The sequence below is a fragment of the Myxocyprinus asiaticus genome, chromosome 25 (genome assembly GCF_019703515.2).
Source record: "Myxocyprinus asiaticus isolate MX2 ecotype Aquarium Trade chromosome 25, UBuf_Myxa_2, whole genome shotgun sequence".
Taxonomy (NCBI): domain Eukaryota; kingdom Metazoa; phylum Chordata; class Actinopteri; order Cypriniformes; family Catostomidae; genus Myxocyprinus; species Myxocyprinus asiaticus.
The window spans coordinates 37507895-37533350 of NC_059368.1; the positions used below are offsets into that span (position 1 = coordinate 37507895).

The 25456-nt window shown below is 38.0% G+C and overlaps 2 protein-coding genes across 5 annotated transcripts in view; both read left to right on the top strand.

The window, feature by feature from the left end:
* LOC127415769 (laminin subunit alpha-4-like) overlaps positions 1-21052 on the top strand; it is a 68640-nt gene extending 47588 nt beyond the window's left edge. Inside the window, exons 19-40 of one of the 2 annotated variants that reach the window (XM_051654664.1) lie at positions 229-414; positions 589-728; positions 1896-2060; positions 3649-3794; positions 3945-4107; positions 4357-4490; positions 4743-4914; positions 5039-5170; positions 5337-5479; positions 5595-5724; positions 5908-6045; positions 6170-6303; positions 6430-6588; positions 9480-9633; positions 9718-9902; positions 10029-10218; positions 12875-13030; positions 14894-15050; positions 15760-15890; positions 17490-17583; positions 17853-17972; positions 18685-21052. In XM_051654664.1, coding sequence (XP_051510624.1) covers positions 229-414; positions 589-728; positions 1896-2060; positions 3649-3794; positions 3945-4107; positions 4357-4490; positions 4743-4914; positions 5039-5170; positions 5337-5479; positions 5595-5724; positions 5908-6045; positions 6170-6303; positions 6430-6588; positions 9480-9633; positions 9718-9902; positions 10029-10218; positions 12875-13030; positions 14894-15050; positions 15760-15890; positions 17490-17583; positions 17853-17972; positions 18685-18830 — 3275 coding nt within the window. In that variant the 3' untranslated portion in view covers positions 18831-21052. Of the gene's footprint in view, positions 1-228; positions 415-588; positions 729-1895; positions 2061-3648; positions 3795-3944; positions 4108-4356; positions 4491-4742; positions 4915-5038; positions 5171-5336; positions 5480-5594; positions 5725-5907; positions 6046-6169; positions 6304-6429; positions 6589-9479; positions 9634-9717; positions 9903-10028; positions 10219-12874; positions 13031-14890; positions 15051-15759; positions 15891-17489; positions 17584-17852; positions 17973-18684 lie in introns of both variants that reach the window. The other variant, XM_051654663.1, reaches the window with a different exon arrangement.
* Positions 21053-21727: 675 nt separating this feature from the next.
* The window catches only part of LOC127415838 (tubulin epsilon chain-like), a 31433-nt gene continuing 27704 nt past the window's right edge, over positions 21728-25456 (top strand). For 2 of the 3 annotated variants that reach the window (XM_051654826.1, XM_051654827.1), the window contains exons 1-2: positions 21728-21865; positions 22081-22154. In XM_051654826.1, coding sequence (XP_051510786.1) covers positions 21841-21865; positions 22081-22154 — 99 coding nt within the window. In that variant the 5' untranslated portion in view covers positions 21728-21840. Of the gene's footprint in view, positions 21866-22080; positions 22155-25456 lie in introns of those variants that run through there. The other variant, XM_051654828.1, reaches the window with a different exon arrangement.

Sequence of the window (25456 nt, forward strand, 5' to 3'; positions counted from 1 at the left end):
TGTATACACGTAAACTGTGGGTGTATTGACAAAAAGATATAAGAGGCCGATGTTAAAGAAGTTATCTTAGGCTTACTTATGCCTAAAACTTGTGTGCATGAACAAAAAGTACATTTTCCAAATTACTTTGTGCATATGATGTATTGCATAACACTGCGCTTAAGATGTAGGACTCTACGTGTTCGTAGATGTGCTTGTTTTTATGTTTATTTTGTGTTTCTGTATCAGATCGGACACCGAAGCGTCTGCAGTTCACTCAGGAAGTGGCTGAGGGCACTATGAACCGCTCGGCTGAAGTGTTGCAGATGGTGACACCCATTTTAAAGAGAGTAGAAGAGTGGAAGGACAACATGAAGAATGAGGCGTATTCCCCTGCAGCATTTGAACGCACTGTGCTGTCGGCTGGCGAGGCGGGTATGACCCACTTCCACAAAACAGAGAAAAGTAGCATTTACTACATGAGCAAATAAAATGTATTCCATACTAAACAATCCATAATCCTTTAGTGTATGTTGGCTTTTTTATCAGTGAATCTGTGCAGGATTCTGAAGAGTCTTGCTGATGTCTTTTTATTCACTGTGTGTTAAGTGGAGGACCTTTCAGAGATTGTGCCAGAGCTTCTCAATAAGCTGCGTGTGGTCGAAGTGAAAAGACCTGTGAATAATGTCTCCACAAACATCATGAAAATCCGAGAGCTAATAGCTCAGGCACGCAGCGTCGCCAAGAAGGTACATTACTGGCAATAAAAGATCCTCTTGTCTGAGTAAATTAAAACCAACCCACTCATTTCCTATAGAGTGCAACAGTAGCATTGTGGAAGTAAAAATCCCATTCAGAGTTTCCAAAGAGAAAATGATTGTAGCGATAACAAATAAACCTTTCAAGAGAAACCCACCTTGAGTTCCAACCTCTACCATAAGGTTGTTAAACAATGGTATATGTTTCTGTAGAAGCCATAAGTCAGTGTGATTTCAACTTTTTTTTAAAATCATGTTTAATTGCTGAATACATTTTTTTTGGGATGAAGCATTACACTACCCACATTCCTATAACAAGATCCAATAAACCATGTTCACTGTTTTTATTGTAACAGGAATTGTGGCAAGCAGAGCTGTGGTATCTTGCAGATTAGCAGATGCTCTCTACTTAACTTTAATTACGTTACCTAGCTACCTACCCCAACGTTAGTCGGGTAGTACTAATGACAGTAGTGGGTTTCTCTACAAAGACACAAAACCCCACATTTATTTGATTATATAATTTTAATAGGATTAAAAAATTGCTTTATATGATTAGTTCTTTCAATCCGTTATTAGTGCACAGTCTTTGTCACAGTAGCTTTGTCTTGACTCAGTGTTGGTTGGTTTGGTTAATGGCTTATAAATCTTTATTGAGTTATTTTTTAAATGTCTGTGGAGAAAATGAATGGGAATACTTTCGGAACAAGCTGCTGAAAAAGATGCCAGTCTATTTTTGCAGTCTAAACAGGAATGTGAAAGCAAAAGACTCTTTTTTTTTTTTTTTCCTCCAAAGAACCCAGTTCCTTTGTTTTATGTGTTAACTGATATCTGATTTGTGTTAAATAATATAATTTAAATATTTAACGCTGTTAAAGTTTCAGGGCTGTGTAGTGTTATTGATATCTAGTTGCATTGTCATGCTTAATGAAAGGAAGTTGTAAAGGTTTCAAATTTTAGAATACACAGTGTATTAATCAAATTGTTTTTAATTTTAGGTCATTTAAATTTTATTTCAGTAAATTATGGAGTTATGAAAAAAAAATAGTTTGTTCTTATTGTAGTAAACAAAAACCTTTTCATTTATTTGATGTTTTATTTTTGGGTAATGACAATAACACTGGTGTAGAATTAGATCATGATGCTGTATGATTGCAGGTGCAAGTGTCCATGAAGTTTAATGGCCAGTCTTCCGTGGAGGTTCATCCACACTCCAACCTAGACGAGCTCAAAACTGTGACGTCTATCAGTTTCTTCATCAGAGTGGACCCAGACAAAGACCCCATAGAAGACCGCTTCCTGCTCTACCTGGGAGACAAACAAGTGAGCACCAGCAAGAGAGGCAGGGGCCAAATGGGGGGAACCGCTCAACCTTGAATGTGTGAAGTACTATCACACTTGAATAGTGCAATAGAGAGGATTGTCGAAAGGGAGGGGCCAAGGGTGAATAAAAGGCCAAATGAATAAAGGATAAAGACAGAGTGAGAAAGAGATAGAGTTGGCACTCAACACTCCCAGCAGGACTTTCTCAACAAACATAGCTGCGCAATAAAGCCAAGAGATAATATTCAAAGTCTGAGCGAGGCAGACAGGAAATAAGAGCCCTAGAGAGAGCGAGGACTTGCCAGCTAAAACTTCAGAGGCAAAACTCAAAAGACGACAGATGAAAGAGAAAAGAACAGAAGCAGACATGAAGAAACAGTACATAGAGAACAGAGAAAAAGATTGTTGTGAATATGTGAACAGTGCAGCCTTTGAGTGCAGGCTGTCTCTGTTACTCCCACAATAGAAAGAAGCCTTCAAAGACAAGAGATAATTTACATAAGCTTCTTTAGACATCACATTCACTATACGAAGCAAGAAATCCATCTGCAGTGTATCTTCTCCACATCCATCCCTCTATCTTTCATCTTGGTCTCTTCACTATGGGAATTCAGAAGTTACTGTCTGATGCCCTGTTAAAGGGATAGTTCACCCAAAACTGAAATTCTCTTATGCTCACCATTGTGTCATTCTAAACCCAAAACACAAAAGGAAAATTTTTATTTAATATTCCAGTCTGTCTCTTTAATACAATGGCAGGTGATAGGAACTCACATTAAATCTTAAAAAAGCACCCAATGAATTATAAAAGTAGTCTATGTAGCTCATGCATCATATTTCAAGTTTGAAGGCATACAATCTGACACTTCAGTTCATTTTTAAGTGAAAATTTGATGTCCAGTGCTATTAGAGAGACATGGTGGCTTGCATGCTCAAGCAAATAACTTGAATTGATTAGCGCTCAAACAACGTGCAAAATCTTGACTGAACCCCAAAAATAGGTTTTATGTATGCCTTCCGAATATTTTGAATTTTATATATAAGCCGCATAGAGTACTTTTATGAAACTTTAGGGTGCACTTTCTTGAGCTGGTTTGATTGTTGGTCTAAACAAAAGTATAAATAAATTTCTATTTGTCCCTTTGTACAAAAATATGAATAACAAGCTGAATAACTACTACACACAGAATGGTACTCACAACTGTCTGTCGCAAATGCATTGTAAAGAGTAAACCTTGTCCATTATTCTGCGACATCCAACAAATTATGTTGACAGTGGATCACTTCCACAAATTAGGCCAGACTGCCTTCACACCAATCATGATCCGTTCTGAAGTTCAAGTGAAGTGTACCCCAGAGCCCAGGTTTTAACTTTGGTGCAGCTCTTTGGTGTGCACCCAAGTTCGGAAAGCAACTTTTGCACCGAAACAACATCAAAGGTCCAAACCAAAAGTTCTAGTGTGAAAATGTTCTCTAGTGGTTCATGTGTCCTGATTTCTATTCAGCAAATAAGTGTGTATTTGAAAACATGTGCAGGAATGTTCGGTATTATGTTCATTTCACTTTTTGTGTGTACGTGTCCATGTAGGGACAAAAAGACTACATGGGACTGGCCATAAAGAATGATAACCTGGTGTATGTGTACAATCTGGGAGGAGAAGACGTAGAGATTCCCCTCAGCTCAAAGCCGGTCAGCTCCTGGCCTCCTGTCTTCAACCTTGTTAAAGTGGAGAGGTAAAACAACTGATCTGATCTGATCTTCCACAAATGCTGTATGGTTTTCTTAGGAAACTGTTCACACAAAGGTTTTTTAAAACGTTTTGGGCATATAGCTGTGTCATTGTCTACCATCATTGGGTTACCCTCCTTTTCTTTTCTTGGTAGGTTGGGTCGTCATGGTAAAGTGTTCCTGACTGTTCCAAGTCAGGACACCACAGCAGAGCAAAAGTTTATCCAGAAAGGAGAAGCAGATGGAACTGACTCCCTGTTTGACCTTGACCCCAAAGACACTGTCTTCATTGTGGGAGGAGTGCCAGCTGATGTGAAGGTGCTTAAAAAAAGATGTAACTCTTTTTTCTGTTAGGATAATGCCCAAGTTGGAAGAGTAATGTGTAGAACACAGAACATAGATCCAGACCCTCCCATATTCAGCCAGATGTTGATTCTGGCTGCAGAGGTGAACAGCTTGCTGGCTTTGTACATCCATAATGCATTAGCCTTTCTTAGAGTACCATTCTACTTAAAAGGTATAAGTGTTTTAGTTCTAAATTCTAATGATGTCTTCACATTCTTTCAGCTTCCTCCAGCTTTGAGCTTGGCTCCTTTTGTTGGTTGCATAGAGTTAGAGACCTTGAACAGTGATGTCATCAGTTTGTACAACTTTAAAGAACTTCACAAAATGGATGTTGTGGCAACAGTGCCTTGTCCCAGGTAAAGAAACACTTTCCTACATCCCCATCTTCTATGTACTTGGAGGTATGTGGTGAGGTTTCAGCATACAAAGAGTTTAAAAACTTCCATTATCTGTTTTCTCCAGGCTTTCATGAATCTTAACTCTAAATGTCAAAGGGCAGTCTCTGATATTTCTCACTGAAGCTGCTGTTGCCTCTGTGTTTGACTGAGGTCAAAGGTGGCACTTCATCTATGGTTTGTTTACACATAACGATCTCTCTATATTTCCAGGCATAAGTTGGCTTTCTCTCAGAGTCGTGTGACAAGTTATTTATTTGATGGCACTGGCTATGCTTTAGTCAACAACATTGAGAGAAGAGGCAAAATTGGCATTGTCACTCGGTTTGATATCGAAGTGCGAACTGTTGCAAACAACGGCATTCTCTTCCTCATGGTCAACGAGGTAAACATGTTGCATTATAAATCTTGTTCTGAAATTATTTAGAATATTTATTCATTCTACATACTAAAAAGCATTCAAACTGAATGATTGCGTATATTATTTAATTTACGATGGACTTCCTCAGACAAATTTCTTTGTGCTGGAGCTGAAAAATGGGTTTCTACGTCTGATGTATGACTTTGGTTTCACCAATGGCCCTGTCATAATGGAGGAGAACTTAGCCAAACTTCAGATCAACGATGCCAGATATCACGAGGTGAATTCTATCTTGAGGCCTCTTTCTGGATGTTTATCAAGTCTTGTCTTCAAATGTTTAATCGTGTACTGTGAAATGGATCATCAGATGTTGTCAAGAAATACAAATAAGCCATTGGATATGCTTGGCAGGTTTTAACACCTCAGTGTTTGCATTTCTCTCTCAGGTGTCTGTAATATATCATCACACTAAAAAGGTAATTCTGCTAGTGGACAGAAGCCATGTCAAGACCTTGGAAAATGAGAAGAAACCATTACCATTCTCTGATATCTTTATTGGAGGAGCTCCTTCTAGCATTCTGCTTTCTAGGTGAGAATATTTGCGTCATCAATGTCTAAGACTTTCTTTTTTTCACATACAAATTTTAATGCACAGGTTCCCAGACAAGTACCTATTTGAAATATTCCATATGACTATCCCCCAGGCCAGAGCTGTCAACCCTGGTGGGGTTGAAGGGTTGTGTGAAGGGATTCCAATTCCAGAAGAAGGACTTCAATCTCCTGGAGGAGCCAGGAACCATAGGAATCAGCAGTGGATGCCCAGAGGAATCATTTGTATGTAGCACACCTTCCGATCAAAATAGCATGGCAATATTGTTATTATTGCCACATTGGACTGTTGGGTAGTAATATGAAGTGAAGGCCGCACCAGTGTATCTAGGCTAGGGGAAGTGCACACATACTATAAACAATTATTTGTTTGTATTATTGACATTTTTTGTTGTCTTCTACCTGCAGATGTCCCGTAAGGTATATTTCACAGGTGAGGGCTACCTGGGCTCCACAGCTAAAATTTCACCATTCCAGACATTTGAGGGTGGACTGAACTTCAAAACCCTACAGTCCAATGGACTCCTATTCTACCACAAAGATGGGGTACAATTATTTTTATTAAGTCTTACCCTTTCTTTAAATCATAACAGGCAGGCAATCTAATTCTAACCCAAACTCATAAAAGGCATGGAGGTCAAAGGCTTCTCACTCTTGCTCTCCATCTTAGTCAGATGAGTTTTCTCTCTCACTGGAGAATGGTGCAGTGGTACTCCAGTCCAAAGGGACCAGAGTTAGATCACATAAGAAGAATTACAATGATGGACGATCTCATTTCCTGGTTGCAACCGTGTCCAATCAAAAGTAAGTTGCTGGCTTTTAAAATCAATGTTCCACCTTTCCCTAGTGAATACTTTATTTCAAATTTAGCTTTGAAGCTGGCCAGGTATTCTTATATGTATAAGCTCATTACATCAACTTTTTTGGTAGGTATGAACTTGTCATTGATGACAAAGACAAGCAGGAGAAGAAGAAGCCAGCCTCCACATCTCAGTCAGATAATACTCTGAAGACCTTCTACTACGGAGGCTCTCCTTCAAGTTCTGTACAGAATTTTTCTGGCTGCATCAGTTACGCTTACATTAGCAGGTAATGCATTGTATTCCACACACCTACAACCCACACTAATTTTTTACCAAACACAGCTCCAAAACCTGGTGAGCTGCCTTGCTTCTATTGTCTACATAGGTAGTTGTATTCTTAGGGAGCATCTTAATTGAAATGTTACCTCATGTAGGCTGTGAGATACACTACATGTCACAATACATAAAGTATGTCACAATCCAATATATTGAATGCATCAAAATATTATACAGTGTTGTGAAAAGTATTTGCCCCTTCCACATTTCTTCTATTTTTGTGTATTTTCCATAGTTATTTGTTTTAGATCTTCAAATGAGATATAACATAAAACAAAGGAAAACTTAGTAAACACAAAATACTGTTTTCAAATATATATTTTTTATTGAATCAAAAAGTTATCCAACACCTATATCACCCATGTGAAAAACTAACTGCCCTCTTAAACTTAAAGAGCACCTATTATGGTTTTTCAAATATTACCCTTCATATAGTGTTATATAGCTGTTTGTCAATGCAAAAAAGTCTGCAAAGTTTCAAAAATCAAAGTGCACGAGAAATGGAATTATTGACTCCCAAAAGAAAGAACCGATTCTGAACATCTGAAACGAGTCGTTAGTAATTCCAGAATTACTTCCTGTACTAACCTACGTAATTTGGTAACAAAAAAAACCCGCCTCTGGTCTTCATTGGCTGCTCGCGAACAGCTTTGACCCGCCCTCAAACACTACACTAAGCGGTAGACCAATCACAACAGACTGGGACATCTGACCAATCAGAGCAGGGTAGGCTTTCTGAAAGGAGGAGTTTAGAATGAATCCTTTAGAACGGATCATTGAACGAGTCGTTTTTGACACTGGGAAAACAAGGTAATGCTGCAATTTAAATTATGAGCAAATTAAAGTGTTTTTTGACCTTGGATGCATGTAAATCTATTGTATGAGACCTTTAAAACAAAATTAGGCACGTTTAAAAACCATAATAGGTGCTCTTTAATAGCTGGTTGTGCCACCTTTAGCAGCAACAACTGCAACCAAACGCTTCCGATAACTAGAGATCAGTCTTTCACAATGCTTTCGTGGAATTTTGGCCCGCTCTTCTTTGCAGAACTGCTTTAGTTAAGCCACATTGGAGGGTTTTCGAGAAACACTTGAACTGCCCATTTAAGGTCCTGCCACAGCATCTCAATTGGGTTCTAGTCAGGACTTTGACTAGGCCACTCCAGAACTTTAATTTAGCTTCTTTTGAGCCATTCAGAGGTGGACTTGCTCCTATGCTTTGGATCACTGTCTTGCTGCATAATCCAATTGCGTTTGAGCTTCAACTCACGGACTGATGACCAGATGTTCTCCTTTAGGATTTTCTGATAGTGAGCAGAATTCATGTTTCCCTCAATTATTGCAAGTTGCCCTGGCCATGAAGCAGCAAAGTATCCCCATACCATCACACTACCACCACCATGCTTGACTGTAGGTATGATGTTCTTTTTGTGGAATTCTGTGTTTGATTTACACCAGATGTAACGGGACCCCTGTCTTACAAACAGTTCCACCTTCGACTCATCAGTCCACAGAAAATGTTCTCAAAATGTTTGAGGATCATCAAGGTGTGTTTTGGCAAAATTCAGACGAGCCTTAATGTTCTTCTGGGTTAGCAGTTGTTTTTGCCTTGCCACTCTTCCATGGATGCCATTTTTGGCCAGTGTCTTTCTGATAGTGGAGTCATGAACAGTAACCTTTATTGATGCGAGAGAGGGCTGCGGTTCCTTGGATGTTGTCCTTGGCTTTTTTGTGACTTCCTGGATGAGTCGTCGCTGTGCTCTTGGAGGTTGGCCACTTCTGGGAAGGTTTACTACTGTGCCAAGTTTGATCCATTTGGAGATAATGGCTCTCACTGTGGTTCTTTGGAGTCCCAGAGCCTTTGAAATAGCTTTGTAACCCTTCCCAGACTAATGTATTTCAATCACCTTTTTCCTCATCATTTCTGGAATTTCCTTCAGCCTTGTCATAGTGTGCTACTGGGTGAGACCTTTTAGCCAACTTCATGCTGCTGAAAAAGTTCTATGTAGGTGTTGATTTGATTGAACAGAGCTGGCAGTAATCAGGCCTGGGTGTGTCTAGTCCAGCTGAACCCCATTTTGAATGCAGTTTCATAGATTTGGTAACAAAGGGGGCAAATACTTTTTCCACACAGGCCCAGTTTGTATTGGATAACTTTTTTGCTTCAATAAATAACATTATCATTTAAAAACTGTATTTTGTGTTTACTCAGATTGCCTTTGTTTTATGTTAGATTTTGTTTGAATTTTTGAAACAATTTAGTATGAGATATACACAAAAAAAGAAGAAATCAGGATGGGGGCAAATATTTTTTTCACAGCACTGTAACTGGATCGCAATTGATTTTGCGCCAAATGTGAGAGAGCGTTATTAGCAGGTCCTTGAGAGAAAGTGTAAATCTGCGGGTTTAGTTTCAATTTGTTTCATGCCTCGTAAAAGCAGCTCCAACTGCACTGAAGAATGTTGGTCTCAGAGTTTGCGCTTTAGATGAGTTGCTTCTTCATTATTAAACTGTTAGACATGATTTGAATGCACAAATAGATTAAAATGTATATTAATACAGGGATCACCAGTATCAGTCCAATATCAGGAGAAAAATTATTACGATATATGATTGTATCGGCAAAGTCCTACATCATACGTGACTGATTTGGAACACCCTTCACAGGCAGCAACTCTGCATGCCACAAAACAGTGCTCTTCATGTGAAGCATATGTGAGACTGAACTCACAATTGCTTCCAATAGAGTTAGACATTTATTTCATCTTTTTTTTTTTTTTTTCAATAATGACTTAAGTCTGTGGTAATTTATGGAAGTGTGCCGTATGTGTTTAATACAGGCAGGATAGAGATATAGACCCAGAAGATTTCCAGCGATACACTGAGAATGTGCAGGTGTCACTACAGGACTGCCCACTGGAGAGACCCCCAGCTTCTCTGCTCAATAAAGATAGCAGAGACTCCTCTAGACAAAGGCCAGGGCACTCCCGCAAGGTGCAACAGACATGCACAGAAATACATAGAAACAGTGTACAATTATGCATATGCATACTTAAACATTCTGTTTGCTGCTCTTAGGTGGGCAGGAATGAGCCCAGCCTACCACATATCTTGAAGAGCAATCCTTTGGATGATCCAGAGACAGAGGGTGCTTCCTGTTACCTGTCCTCCCGCCCAAGAGTTACCCACAATGCCCACCACTATGGAGGCTTCGCCCACAGCCACCATGAGTATACAGGCGTTGCCAATGCTATCAGAGATGAGTGAGTACCAGTGCTCACGATTGAAAATGGACTTAACTCTATTATGCTCTATTGATTTGTCCAGGAATCCCATTAGTGCTGACAAAACTTAATTAACAGTGTTCTCCATTTTTCCATCTCTTTTAGATCTTACTTTTCTCTGTCTCTGAAGACAAGTTCAGCATTTGGTCTTGTCTTCTACATGGCTGACGAATCTGAGCAGAACTTCATGGCTCTGTTCCTCACTCATGGCAGACTTGTGTTCACCTTTGGCTCAGGCCAAAACAGCGTCAGAATTAGAACCAAAGAGAAATACAGCGATGGACAGTGGCATTACGTAAGGAAGCTAACTAAAGATTCACTCATGAATTTAAAGGTGTCATGTAATATCCTTGCCACTAGCTCCACCAAAAGTAATTGCAGAAATAATGGTCGGTTACAAACACATAGAAGCCCACACATCAAATTACACTTCACCTTAATACTGGCATACCACAAGTATCTTTTCAGTTGTTAGCTTCATTTGTATAATCGTTTCCCATTAAATCTGTGTGTGATCATACAGTATGCTTTTTATTGCAAGCCCTGAAGGGACAAAGACACAATCACCTACAATCACAGAGTCATGTAATTCACAGAGTAATTTGTCCATTGATTTACTGTCAAAATGGGGCATTGCAATAAGTGATAGGGAAATGGAGAGAAATGTGAGAGGAAGTCGTTTAATATGTCACCCCTTACATTCTTAAAACCTCCAACAGTAGAAGGCAGAATTCAGTCAGTAAGTGTGACATCCCCAACCTTGGCCTGTCATGATAACTACTTTTGTTGGACGATATATTGTCCCAGAAATAATTACGATAAACGATATTATTGTCATTTTAAGACCATTTTATGCCACTGATATAATGATAATATAATAGCATAATAATGCAAGTACACCCTTTCAAAGAGCAATTAACTTTTAATTCTTAAGAATAGTCAGACATTGGAATCGGAATGTCCAAATAAATTTAAGTCGGAAAGGTTTTTGTTCCCAGCTCGGAAAACTGGATGGAATGGTTGTTTTAGATGAGCTTTTAGATTACAGGGCTACACATTAAGCATTGTGATGTGCTTGTCCTGCGGACAAGTAAATTGGTCATTCACTCGTCCGAGTAAAACCTTTTTTTGCTGTTTTCTAAAATTAGCAGTAAAAATGGCTGTTTAATGTTAACAAAATGCATTAAAATTATAACGAATCCTGAGAAATACTCAGATACTAAGTATGATACTACTTGATAGTTGTATGACCCGACATTTTCGTTATTAAATTAAAAAATTGGATGTGTTCAAAATGTCTGGTATGTTCAAAACCACATGAAACAAACATAAATATAGGCTAGTATTATAGTTCTAAGATTTATTTTTTACTTTATTTTTTTTAGATTATGTGGATTTTCCATTTTCATTATGGAGAACGTTATTTTTGACTGACCCATGTATTTTAAAGACAAATAATATATTTTCATTTTATGTATATTGTTAATATTATAGTGTTTATATTACCATTTCATTTTTATGTTTGTATATTATTAAATATTAAAATTGACTGATTCACATGGCAGAGAATACCTGTATAGGTCAGAAAGAGCTCCAGAGAGATGAAGATGAGAGATGTAACAGGTGTTTAAATGTTTCTCTTCATCCTGCAGCAGGCAGCATTACACAAAGCATTTTTGCTATTTCTGCAGTTCTTGTCAAAGGTGTTGTATTATGATGGAGGCTGCAAACCTGGATCGCTCCGACGTTACACGCTTGCAATGTTGACAGCTTTGTTGTTTATAAATAGGTGCGATAGTTTTATTGCATCGCTCTCTTAACACAGGCGCAGTACAATGACATTCACATGTCGGAAAAAATGCATCCACTTTGCGGGCTCACACCAAATTCTGCTGCTGCACGAGAGACAGAGAAGGACGCGAAAAAGCATATTTCCTGTATTTGTGCGGATTCTGGAATTAATATAAGACAATACTCAGAATCCCACGCAGAATTTCAGACACTGTAGATTATTTTCAACAGCAGGATATGTTTTTTAAAATTTTTTTATAAGTGATACAGGCATAAGCTAAATCATAAATAAACCTGGTATTTTTTATCATTATTAAGGTTTCAATCAGGCAACTTCTGGTCGGGCAAAAATCCACTTGTCCCGGACAAGCGTTAATGACGAGCTCTGAGATGTATTGCCACTTTTCACTTTTTTTAAACAAAGTTGACATACCGGCTCGTTCACGTTAGTGGGCTCTCCACTTTCATTCGGCTTAATGCCAAAATGTTCCCACACTGGAGCTCTGGAATGCGGCTTTGAAACCAAGTCCATTTGGAATTATTCCTCCAAACTTTCTGGCTGGAATTATGCAGTCATTCGGTAAAAACACCTTTAAAACACCTATTAGCCTCGAGTAACACATAATCTTCACCTGTCGCTGTCTGCTCTGTTTGTCTCTGTCTGTGTGTGTGTGTGTGTGTGTGTGTGTGTGTGTGTGTGTGTGTGTGTGTGTGTGTGTGTGTGTGTGTGTGTGTGTGTGTGGAGCTTCCTGAGCCCCGCCTCCGACACAGAGCGGACGAGAGCACAGACGCAGTGCGACTGGCTAAAATGTTGGTGACGTTCATTTTTATGTAAACAAACATGCATGTAAACACAATGGGCGATATCGAGGTCAGCAAAAATGATTGGGGTCATGTCCATATATCGTACGATAAGTGACAGTCCTACCCCAGCCAAAATCCAGTTGTTTCAAGTTGGTAAGTGGGATGCCGCCTTTGAATGCTGAGATGTTCATTTGTTGGATTTGTCAGTCTTAAAATATGTTCCTCAAGTAAATACTAAGTGTTGACATTTAGTTTGCCCTAGATCTCTCTTACACTCTTTGTCTATGACACTCTTTATCTGTCTCTGTCTGTCTCTCTCTCTCTCTCTCTCTCTCTCTCTCTCTCTCTCTCTGTAGTTTGTCCTTATCAGAGATGGGAATATGGGCAGACTGATAATTGATGGTCTAACAGTATTAGAGGACAAAGCTCCAGGTGGAAACATCTCGCTGCTAGTCCAAGATCCTCTCTATGTAGGTGGGGTGCCACCTGAACGGGCTCAGAAAAACATTCAGGTATAGTGATCCCATACAAAGTTACTTCCTCATGCCCCCAGGTGCAGCAAATCATTCAAATGCAATTATGACTTTATCACTGGAGCTGTCAATCATTTTATATTAACCATGTTTTGGGAGTGTTAGGCTTTTTGTTATTACAATATGACACTTCTCATCTGTCAAAATCTGTTGCCCAAGAGGTGTTCTACAAACACGGATTAACGAGCACGACCCAATGAACTCTGTAGAAGTGCACTAAATATTCCGAAGCCTCAAGCTTTAGCACCCTGTCACAGTAAACCTAATGAAATATCTTGTGTTCTTGCAGGTTAAGAAAATAGTATTGTGCAATTTTGTGCAAAAGCTTTCACAGTCATGGAAACGATCATAAATTTCATAGTAGTTTCTACTCTCAAGTTCTAGTAAAGCCTGTGGGGTGGACAGCCCTCTGGAATGCAAGCAGCTGCACCAGAGTAACTCACTTGCGCTGTTATCCTCACAGATCACTGCCAAGCACATAGCACATGTCTGTTGGTAGTGATGAAGTATTGTATCTGTTCCTTGTTTTGTTACACCTTGAGTAAACCTTGGGAAAGTTTTATGTTTTAGTTCAGTTAAGCTGTTTTATTGTCATCGTACAGTTTAAACTAGTTAAAGCTATTGCCCAATGTGAGTCTTGAAGCCAAGACCCTGAGATTAAAGTCACATGCGTTACCAACTGAGCTAGCCAGACTTCTATATGTGTCAGTTTACATCTCATTAACTCAGTACCTCTAGTTTTTAGTTAGTGGACAAACTTTAGCTGGATTACCTATAAAATCCTTTAATACATATTTGAGTCTTATTTAGAGCCTTACAACTCAAACCCCCAAACATATTGTACGCAAGTATGTGACCTCAAACACTTCTAGCTCAGTTTATTGTGGTGTTGCATTCTGAAATGCAATGAAACATACAGTACATACTATCACCCTAAGTGAGGTTTGAACCCACGACTTTGAAATTAAAAATCTCAAGCTATACCAACTGAGCTAGCAGGGCTTCAGTATCTGCTGGAGTAGCATTTAACTGGTACCTCTAGAGTTTAAATAATAGGCAAAGTTTAGCAGTATTACCTAAAACAGGGGTCAGCAACCTTTTTGACATTTTACCGTACTAGGTGTGTTTGTTCTTTTCCCTAATTATGTAGTTTAATTCACCGTCATTGTGGTTTAGTAGCGTGTGTGTTGTACAGGAAATCTCAAATATTGATTGCTTATTCTCTTTTTTACATCACGTGTTGTTCTGAAAGTCAAAAGCAACAAATAAAATAAGAAAATAACGGATATCATCCACTCAACCACGCTGCATGACACGCAAAGCAGACGCATTTACAAGCGCTGCCTGCATTGATCTGCACCTCAGTATCAGCAGCTGGTGATGAGCAAATGGTTTACACGTGTTGTGCTCGTCCACTAGTGCAGTCGCACTTTATTAGTGTTTAGCTTCCCATTCAGTTCATAACAACGTACAGTAAAACATCCTTCAATTTCCTGATACATACTGTTTGCAAGTATGTGAATGTAAACGCTTCTAGCCAGAGACAGATTAGCTGAGAGGGATCACTTGTATTAAAATGAATGGGAGAATTTGGAACGCCCAATATGATGGGTGAAAAGAAACTCCCGCCTTACAGGAAAAAGAGCCAATCACCTTTTTTATAGTCACATCGGCTGTTAGCTAACGCATGCATTAGCTGGACCAGCCTGAACAATAGTGTTTTTTTGTTTGTGTGTTTTGCATGATTCGAGTTAAAGAAGCACAGAAATGGGCAAATTAATTGTAAACTTAGGGCTGACAAACAAATGACCATTGTCCCTCTGCTGTTTTCTCCTCTAGAAGACGTCTGTGTCAAGCTTCTCGGGCTGCTTGCGGACTCTCCAACTGAACAGACGCTGGTTTACCTCGGCCTCCCACAGTTTTGGGGTCACACCCTGCTACGAGGGCCCCTCCGAACCTGGGACATACTTTACTGAGGAGGGAGGATATGTGCTCCTAGGTAAAATACGATGCATCTCTAGAACTCTCTCTCATATTCCCTTAATTAAGTTGGAAAGGCCCCTCTGAGAAAGAGGAGACAGTATTCCCACCATGGCTCCATGAGCCCTGATGAGTCTATCCACATAATTTATTTACATTTTTTATTTGTTCCTCAGAGACATTCATGGAAGTGTGATTTATAGGGGAATTCATCTTTTCAGTCAATATACATATATAATTTTGCACTATGGAAAAAACAAAAAACAAAGCATTATCTCATCTCATATCAGCTGCCATTTTGAGGCACAAGCCAAAAAAAACTTTGCAAACCCTTGACATAAGCTAGAGCTATAGACAGACAGAGGCTCCTGTGAGAGAAAAGGAATGTGATATGCCTAATCTTACCATGGCGCAGCAATCTGGTTGGTTGGGAGGTTGAAGAGGATTCTAACAAACCTCAAGGTCTTGGGAAACAGACTTGCAGCTGTTGAATATGCATAGAGAAATTTCACACCCCGTTGTGGCGGTCAAGGGGTTACACGTGCACATATCTTGGAGTAGCACAATTTCAGCATCCACTTGGGGAGCTAAAGAGCTAAATACAATCATAAGACTGCTAATCAAGAATCATATTTCCTGTTGTCTGAATGAATGTCATATTGTGCTTACAAACAGATCCAGGGATAGTATCCTGATGTAAACCATGCTTTTTTTCATCTGACCTGCAGATGACTCTTTTAATTTTGGACAAAGATTTGAGCTGGTGATGGAGGTGCGCCCCCGTGTAGCATCAGGAGTGCTACTGCATATATTCAGTGGAGAGAAGGAATATCTTACCATGTACATCTATCAAAGCCAGGTTTGAAGATCATATCTGAGATCTTTTATAACCTCCTTATGCATTGTGGTCAAAGTTCTGTGAAAAAAGAGAATTGCAGTGGTTATTATTTCATCAAAAATAATACGTGTTTTTACTTTATACACACAATTTAAAGGTGCACTCAGTAATTTTTTCCCCATTAAAAAAGATTTACTCCTAAAGAAATTAATTGTAATTTTGAAATATATGTATAAAATTATGATCACACATTAGTTGAGGACTCTAGTCATATAAGCAATCTTATAAAGCTGTTTTATTCGCCCTCATGGGGGCAGTCATGTTTGAATCACATGACCAGCTGAATACTACTCGCTTAATCTCAGTAACTCTCTTGTTATTGTACACTTTCACTCTTGGATTAAATTAATCATGGCTGATTGTGAATGGTGAATTTCTACAATGGCATCTGTAACTGAAAACTATTGATTTTAAATGATGCTGCATCCACACCATTAGGTGTCACTGTAAGTCCAAGATGACACGAGCAAAAAGTTACTGAGTGCACCTTTAAAACAGAACAAATTCTTAAAACTTGTACCAGGGTAATTGTAGCTTTTATTTTTTTAATTCATTTTTTAATTCTATTTTATTTTCAGTTTGTCCCAATTTAGTTGATTTTACAATAGTTTTCACTCAAAGGTTGTTAGTTTTGCATTTTTCAGTTCTATCGTTTCTAGGGATGGGACGATATATCGAATTTCGATATATCACGAACAAAGAAAAAAATGACAAACCATATCGAGGCAAAACTCAATATTTAAAAATTTGCAACAATGTTTTTTGTCCATGTGATCATAAATATAATGACCCATCATAAAAATAATGACTTGTCAAACATCATAATATCTCTATCGCTTGATTTGACCCCTACTGCGCTCATTTTCTATACCGTTTACAGGGTTCGCACAAGGTCCTTGAAGTGCTTAAAGTGCTTGAATTTAGTAAGTAGTGGAATACCTGGAAAATCACCTTGTTTTGTTAAAAAGTGCTTGAAATTAAAACGGACCATTTCTTCCGTGTAATGTGTGTTCATCAAAGATGAGGTCCCGCACTCCACAGTCATGGAAAAATGTGTCTTTTAACACCCTTTTTGTTCTTTACAGCCCGTTAAAAAAGTAACAAGAAATATTAATCACAAATAGCACAGATGCACTGAAGAACCGAGTCTTCTCTCTCATTAATAAGAGATGAAGAGACTTCTCTTTTCTTATATTGAAAGGTATATGAGAAACTCTTATTTCAACTTTGAGCATTTATAATGTGTATTAAAGAACTATATTTTCATGAGAAATTTTTATGTGAAATTTGCACAAACATTTAAAAAAAACTGAGATTTCAAATTGAGATGATATCAAATCGTGAACCTCGTATCATATATCGAATCGAATCGTGAGGTAAACATATCATCCCTTCCCTAATAGTTTCAATTTAGTTTGATCTAGTTTCAGTATTTCAGGGCTGCCAAAGTGAATGTGTTTAAATGTTTAATACTGTTAATACATTTTTATTTGAGTTAATGAAAATGTTTTCTTTCAGGTTTTGCTAACAATAATAAAACTTACTTGTACATATTTTTAGGTGTTTGTGGTGGTAAATAATGGTATTCGTGAGTTCTCCACACACGTGTCTTCTAGACAGGGAATCTGTGATGGAAACTGGCACAAGATTACAGGTAGAGACATAAAATTAATAAACCTTTACTATAAAACCTCCAAACATTATATTAATGTGTAACTTTGAAAAACAGTTTAATGCATTAGCAATAGCCTGCCTTTTTATGATTCTTCTTGGTATCTATCCTGTACTTTGTGAATTTCAAATCATCAAACTTCCCTAACCCCACATGTGAAACATGTCAACCTCACTGTCTACTACATGCTCATTGCTTACTCACTAGTGCAATGCTAACATTAAGCTTTGGTTGATTGTTGTGCTTTCCAGTGATTAGAAATGGAAACGTGGTGCAGCTGGACGTGGACTCAGAGGGGAATCAAGTTGTGGGGCCTGTTAATCAAACAGCACAGAGCACCAGCCCTCCAGTGTTTATTGGAGGAGCCCCAGGTCATTTGTTTTTTCACATCAGAGAAAATGATCAGTATTGTCACATTCTAGACAAAGTGGAAGGTGGGAATATATTGAAAATCAAAATTCTCACTTCCGACCTCAAAGCGTACCAACATCATACATGTACACACCACAAGATGGCGTCATGACACAAGAAAATTGCATAGTGATATGCCAAATTAGCAAAAACATAAAAGTCATGAAAATAAAATGTGTCATGTGTGCCAAAAATATCATTATACATAACATTAAAATTGTATTAAATGTGCCTTCTCAGATTCATGTTAAAATTAGGTAAATCACCACAATCTTGGAAATGATGACAAATGAGTTGAGTGATCAACTTCATGCATAATAAAAGACACCAAAGTTAAATATATAAATAAATTAATTCATAATGATAATAATAATAATGACAACAAACAATTCTTCCACCAAGTAATATACAGTAGTTCATTAGTGTGAGGCTACAAACTCTATGCAAGTGTCCAAATGCAATGTTGAGAATACAAGCGTACTTGCATTGCGTTTGAATTGCATTCTGACACATTCCAGAAAACACAATGAATGAAATAAAAACTGTGTGACATTTGTGTTCACGTACTGGTGTTTCATTGTTATCTGTTCCAAAACTAGTGTAAATAACTATGGATCGTATATCTTAAAGTGACAGAGTTTACTAAATGTTTTATGTTTTTCTCTGCTCCAGACTCCATGCTGCCTGAGAGTCTCCTCAGCAGGAGGGGCTACACAGGCTGCATAAGGAACCTGTCTGTGAACGAATCTCCTGTGAGCTTCAGTAAAGCGGCCTTGGTCAGCGGTGCAGTCGGTGTGGGCACCTGTCCTGCTGCCTGAGCGACTGCCACTCTGGGTCTCAACAGCAACAGAACTGAACCTCTGTTAATGCTTATGTACCAATAAAGTATAAAGCAGCGCTGATGTCTCTAACATGCCTCTTTAGCATTATTTAAGGCTATTTTATATTTTACTAATGTACTGCAAATAATGAGCACTGCAATCTTTATATTAACTTGACACTAAAAGATCTTAAATTGAGGTCTTGTGTCATCAAAACACTGATACTTTTGCAAAAATTGCAAAATAATTACAAAGCCATAAAGTAAGAGAGTGAGAGAGAGAGAGAGAGAGAGAGAGAGAGAGAAAAAAAGAATGTTTGGAATGGAATATTATCTTACTATTCTTACTGAATACTGCATACTATTTAAAAAATAAAAAAATAAAAAAATAAATAAGTGAAACAGTAGGTATTATGCTGCCTTCACGTGCTATCGGAATTAGCGTAAATATGAGTTTCCTTCTCGGAAGTTGCACATGAACAACTAATATAATTTTGATACCCAGGGACTAAAAACTAAATGTTTTTCATTTTGGTTCGTTCTGAGCAAAAGCAGTATTTTTTCGTTCCGGTTCGGATGTTCCGCAGCCTACTTTCCAAATGTTTACCGGTTAGAACAAAATAAAAAAATGGTTAATAATGTTCTTTTTAAAATGACAGTACTCTTAGCTAAGGGTGGGTAAAATACCAGTTGCAGTGTTGTCAGATCTCGCAAGAAATCAAGTAGTGTGGTCCGGAAAAACAAGCCCAAAATAAGTCACTTGCCTCACCAAAATAAGTGAAAATAAGCCGTTAGATTTTTTTTCCGTTGTGGTGAATTTATCAGCATAGAAATCATAACAAGCATACAGTTAATTCAAGTTAAATATTTATTGCAGATCTATGGTCTAAGTCAAAACCCGGCAGCATCAAATCTGTATTAATGTGTCATATCTAACAATAATTCAGTGAAGACTTGGAAACAACTGAGAAATGTACTTTTTACTTCTAAATGTTTTCCTTGTATCTGGAATAACCATGCATTTAGTAATTATACATAGTTGTGAAAAAGGTCTTCATTCACAGAATGCTACATCCACAGTGGTCAAAGAAATGTGTGATGCAGAAGTTTCCTTTAGAATCAAAGCACATGTTTTTTCAGGCAACATGAAGTGGTGTAGTTCCAGAATTTTACTGTGACAAACCCTTCGGACATTGGTTTCATGAAAAAGTTATTGGAACAAAATTAACTGGCAACCAGCATTTAAAAATAACATTTTTACTCCGGAACAATTGAAAATGACCGTTTTTGGTTACGTTCTACAAAAAAACCTTTAAACCATTTTTAGTCCCTGTTGATACCTGAGTTTCCGAGTTGGGAGATGTAAACTTTTAACATGGTGGAGGAGAGTATGGTTTCTGTTAAGAATGAGAGGTTTTCATTTTTCTAAATACTTAGTGCTAATTGTTAATGCTTGCCGTTTCGGTCATATTCATTTATGTATATCAGCAACCATTTTAAGCATGTTTTACATTTTTACACTGTGAAAATAGCTTGTATTTGATCAATATCCCATTATCATCAGCAAGCTAACTGAGCAATAGGCCTATGTATTATGGTGTCAAAATAAAAGTACCTCAAGAAATATGTATGACTGAACCTGGCATCGTCCATGTTTCCTGTTCTTTCTGACAACAAAGCATTTGAACACAACATATTGGCAATTACCACTTCAGAAGTTGGAAGTAGGATAATACCGATAGCACAAGAAGGCAGCATTATTCTACAATCAAAATTTTATATATCAAAATTAATATACTGCATTGTCACATGACCTCATAATTTCCAAATCCAGCTATCAACTTGGAAATAGTAACTATTTGCATTTTAAATTCATGAAATTCTTTTAAATGGTTAAAATTGTCTCTGATTCCTTTACATTTGATGTCAAAGGACAAGTTAAGCACATTGCATTGTACATTTTGCAAATGTAGGTTATTGAGGTTCTGTATCCAAACAGAAAATGTGCTTAATGTGCACAGTATACATACTATATACTGCAGAATTAGTAAGAGCAGTATTTTAGTATTCTATTCCCAACACAGCAACAGACTATTTTGTCATGAATATGTCTGACATATATCAGGTAAATGAATTTATTCACTCCTCACTGCTTTATCTGACTTCTTGTTGATTTTCTGCTTCATTGTGTATTTAATAAAGCTGATTTTATTTCTAATATTCTAATAGTATCTGTATGTGAAGTAATTGAAAAATGGGTGTAGTGATGGACAGAAAGCAAACATTTTTGAACCCCGTGAAACCTCAACTCCACATTCAGTTCATAATGTGGACAACATAAGAACAGTGGAACGTAATAAAATTTAAAAAATAAAAATATGCTGTCTGTAACTTGAAAACCATATAAAACCAGCCTGTAAGACCAGCTAGGGTGGGGTTATCAGCGAGGATATTAATAAACTTTATTTAAAATGCAATTTTGATACAGGTTGTAATGGATTGTAAAGAAAAGAAAAAATATATAAATGTGAATTAATAAATGCATGATTGGCTTTAACAAACATATGTAAGAGAGTTCCAGAGTTTGGAAATACAAAAATAGCTATTTATGATTAGGTTGTGTTTAATGTAAAAACAGACAATCCATTGATTATATACATTCATTATTTGCAGTGGACTGTTATAGCTACACACATAAATGGAAAATGATCTTTCACAAAAGCACCAACGGAGAACAACGGGACAAAACAATCACCAATTTAACGCAAGGAGAAAAACAACCCCTCAGAGGATACCACAACGAACCAATCACTATTTAAACCGATGAGAAAAGCAACTAAACAGAACTTCGATCCTGTTTACGTCATCAACCCACGACCATTTTCAACTTGAGGCGCGAAACGCCCACTATTTCTATGGTAACACTACAGAACGTTGCTCTCAAGGCAGCAATGGTGTAATAAAGTCAAATTTGGGACTGATCTGATGTTATTCCACGAACTCTAAAGATGACACAGTCCATAGTGGTTCAAGGTAAGAGAGTTTATAACGTAGCACTGCACGCGACACAAGTTTCTTCGTTACAGGAGCAGGATATATAGTAAAGCAAACCGCAGTTTGCCTTTCTGTGTTTAGTTTCTCATCTATGCTGGTAATACATCCGCCTGTCAGTGAGTGTTGAGCCTTGAGCCTTGAGCCTTGAGCTTGTCTCTTACCTCATGTCTGAGTTTTGTGTTGTTTTTTCGCAGTTGGTCAGTGCGGGAATCAGGTGGGATGCCGATTCTGGGACCTCGCGCTCAGAGAACACGCACACGTCAATCAAGTGAGAACAATGACGTCATGCACAATTAGCTGCAAATAATACATTTATGGTTATAACTTAGAATTTGCCCTGATAATTGTCCTTTTATGACTTTGTTTTTTTTTTAAGTTGAGCTGAGTTCTTATGTGATTCTGATCTTCTTTTTTTATTATTATTTAAATGTACATCATAAGTTAATTTGTAGTTAAGTTCTATTTCACGATACCATTTAGATGTATTTTTAATGGTTGAACTTCACGAAGCCTGTAAAGAACATATTTGGTTCATATTTCGCCCCAACTTTGAAGAAAACTGGTACTGGACTGGTAAGATATTTTGCATTGTGATGTTATGTTCATGACAATTAATTTTGTAACATTTTCTATCAAAGTTGCCTCTTTATTTGTTACTTTTGAGTTTATAATTCTCGTTCTCAATTATTCTTATTAGAATTTTGTTACTGTAATAGCATAATACCATTATGTATACCATAAATACTTAATACTTTACAAGTCAATTAATACGTTGTGTGTGTGTGTGTGTGTGTGTACAGTGCATTCAGAAAGTATTCAGACCTCATTTTTGCCAAGTATGCTTCCATATACAAGGTATTTTTCTTGATGACAGAAGCTTCCAGTGCACAAACAATACAATAACAAGACAGAGATAATAAAAGAAAAATAGAATAAAAATAAAAAGTGAATAGAAAAACACAATAAGACAAAAATATACATATAGTATGTACAAATACAAATCTGTTATATACAGTGCAAGGGAATGTAATGCAGAAGAGGTAGGATATGTTAAGTAATATAATTGACTAGGCTGTGTATTGCATGTAATGATTCATGACGTTCATGAGATGGATAGTCTGAGGGAAAAAACAGTTCTTATGCCTGACGGTTCTGGTGCTCAGTGTTCTGTAGCGCCAGCCAGAAGGCAACAGTTCAAAAAGGTAGTGGGCTGGGTGAGTGGGGTCCAGAGTGATTTTACCAGCCCTTTTCATCAATCTGGAAGTGTACAGTTCTTGAAGGGAGGGCAAGGGGCAACCAATAATCCGCTCTGCAGTCCAAACTGGCCTTTGTAGTCTTCTGATATCCAATTTTGTAGCAGAACCAAACCAGACAGTTATTGAAGTGGAGAGGACAGACTCAATGACTGCTGAGTAGAACTGCATTAGCAGCGCCTGTGGCAGGTTGAACTTATTCAACTGGCAAAGGAAGTACAACCTCTGCTGGGCCTTTTTCACAATGGAGTCAATATGGGTCTCCCACTTCAGGTCCTGTGAGATGGTAGTGCCCAGCAACCTGAAAGACTCCACTGCTGCCACAGTGCTGTTTAGAATGGCCAGGGGGGTCAGTGTTGGAGTGTTCCTCCTAAAGTCCACAATCATTTCCACTGTTTTGAGCATGTTGAGCTCCAGGTTGTTGTGTCTGCACCAGTGAGCCAGCCGTTCAACCTCCCTTCTGTATGCAGACTCATCATCATCTTGGATGAGGCCGATGACAGTAGTGTCATCTGCAAACTTCAGGAGTTTGACAGAGGGGTCCTTGACAGTGCAGTCATTGGTATACAGGGAGAATAGTGGGGAGAACACACATCCCTGGGGGGCACCAGTGCTGATTGTACAGGTGCTGGAAGTGAATGTTGCAGCCTTGTGTTAAAATGCTTTAAATTATTATTATTTTTTTATTTATTTATTTATTTTTTTACATTAATCTACACTCCATACCCCATAATGACAAAGCAAAAAAAATAAAAAAATGATTTGTGATAACTTTGCAAAGTTATTATAAAAGAAAAAAACTGCTGAAGCTACTGATCAGTCCTCCAGTTACTGCCACTGAAAAACACCCCCACAGCATGATGCTACCACCACCATGCTTCACCGTTGGGATGGTATTGCGCAGGTGATGAGCGGTGCCTGGTTTCCTCCAGACATGACGCTTGGAATTGAGGCCAAACAGTTCAATCTTCATTTCATCAGACCAGAGAATCTCGGAGAGTCTTTTAGGAGCTTTTTTGCAAATTCCAAGTGGGCTTTCATGTGTCTTGTACTGAGGAGAGGCTTCTGTCTGGCCACTCTGCCATAAAGCCCAGAAAGTGTTGCAGTGATGGTTGTCCTTCTACAAGTTTCTCCCATCTCCACACATCATCTCTGGTGCTCAACCAGAGTCACCTCTCTTACCAAAGCCCTTCTCCCCCGATTGCTCAGTTTGGCCAGGCGACCTGCTCTACAAAGAGTCCTGGTTGTTCCAAATTTTTTCCATTTTAGAATTCTGGAGGCCACAGTGCTCTTGGGAACCTTCAATGTAGCCAAAAAAAAAAAATTGTAGCCTTTCCCAGATCTGTGCCTCGACACAATCCTGTTATGGCTTGGTTTTTGCTCTGATATGCATTTTCAGCTTTGAGACCTTATTTAGACAGGTGTATTCCTTTCCAAATCATGTCCAATCAATGGAATTTGCCACAGGTGGACTCCAAGCAAAGTGCAGAAACATCTCAAAGATGATCCAGAGAAATGGGATGCACCTGAGCTAAATTTCGAGTGTCAAAGCAAAGGGTCTGAATACTTAAGTCAATGATATTTTAGTTTTTTCTTTTTTAATACATTTGCAAAGTTATCAAAAATCTGGTTTTTGCTTTGTCATTATGGGATTTGGAGTGTAGCTTGATGTGGGGGAAAAAAGCATTTTAGCACATAACATAACAAATTGTGGAAAAAAAAAATGAAGGGGTCTGAATACTTTCTGAATGTACTGTGTATGTGTGTGTGTGTGTGTGTGTTTTTATATATATATATATATATATATATATATATATATATATATATATATATATATATATATATATATATATATTACACTCACCAGCCACTTTATTAGGTACACCTGTACATCTACTTATTCATGCAAGTATCTAATCAGTCAATCGTGTGACAGTGGTGTAATGTATAAAATCATGCAGATACATGTCAGGAGCTTCAGTTAATTTTCACATCAGCCATCAGAATGGGGAAACAATGTGATTTCAGTGATTTAGGCCATGGCATGATTGTTGGTGCCAGACGGGCTGGTTTGATTATTTCTGTAACTGCTGATCTCCTGGGATTTTCACGTACAACAGTCTCTAGAGTGTATAGAGAATGGTGCGAAAAACAGAAAACAACCAATGAGCGGCAGATCTGTGGATGAAAACGGCTTGTTAATGGCAGGTCAGAGGAGAATGGCCAGACTGGTCCAAGGTGACAGTAACCCAAATAAACACGCATTACAACTGTGCTATGCAGAAAAGCATTTCTGAATGTACAATACATCGAATAT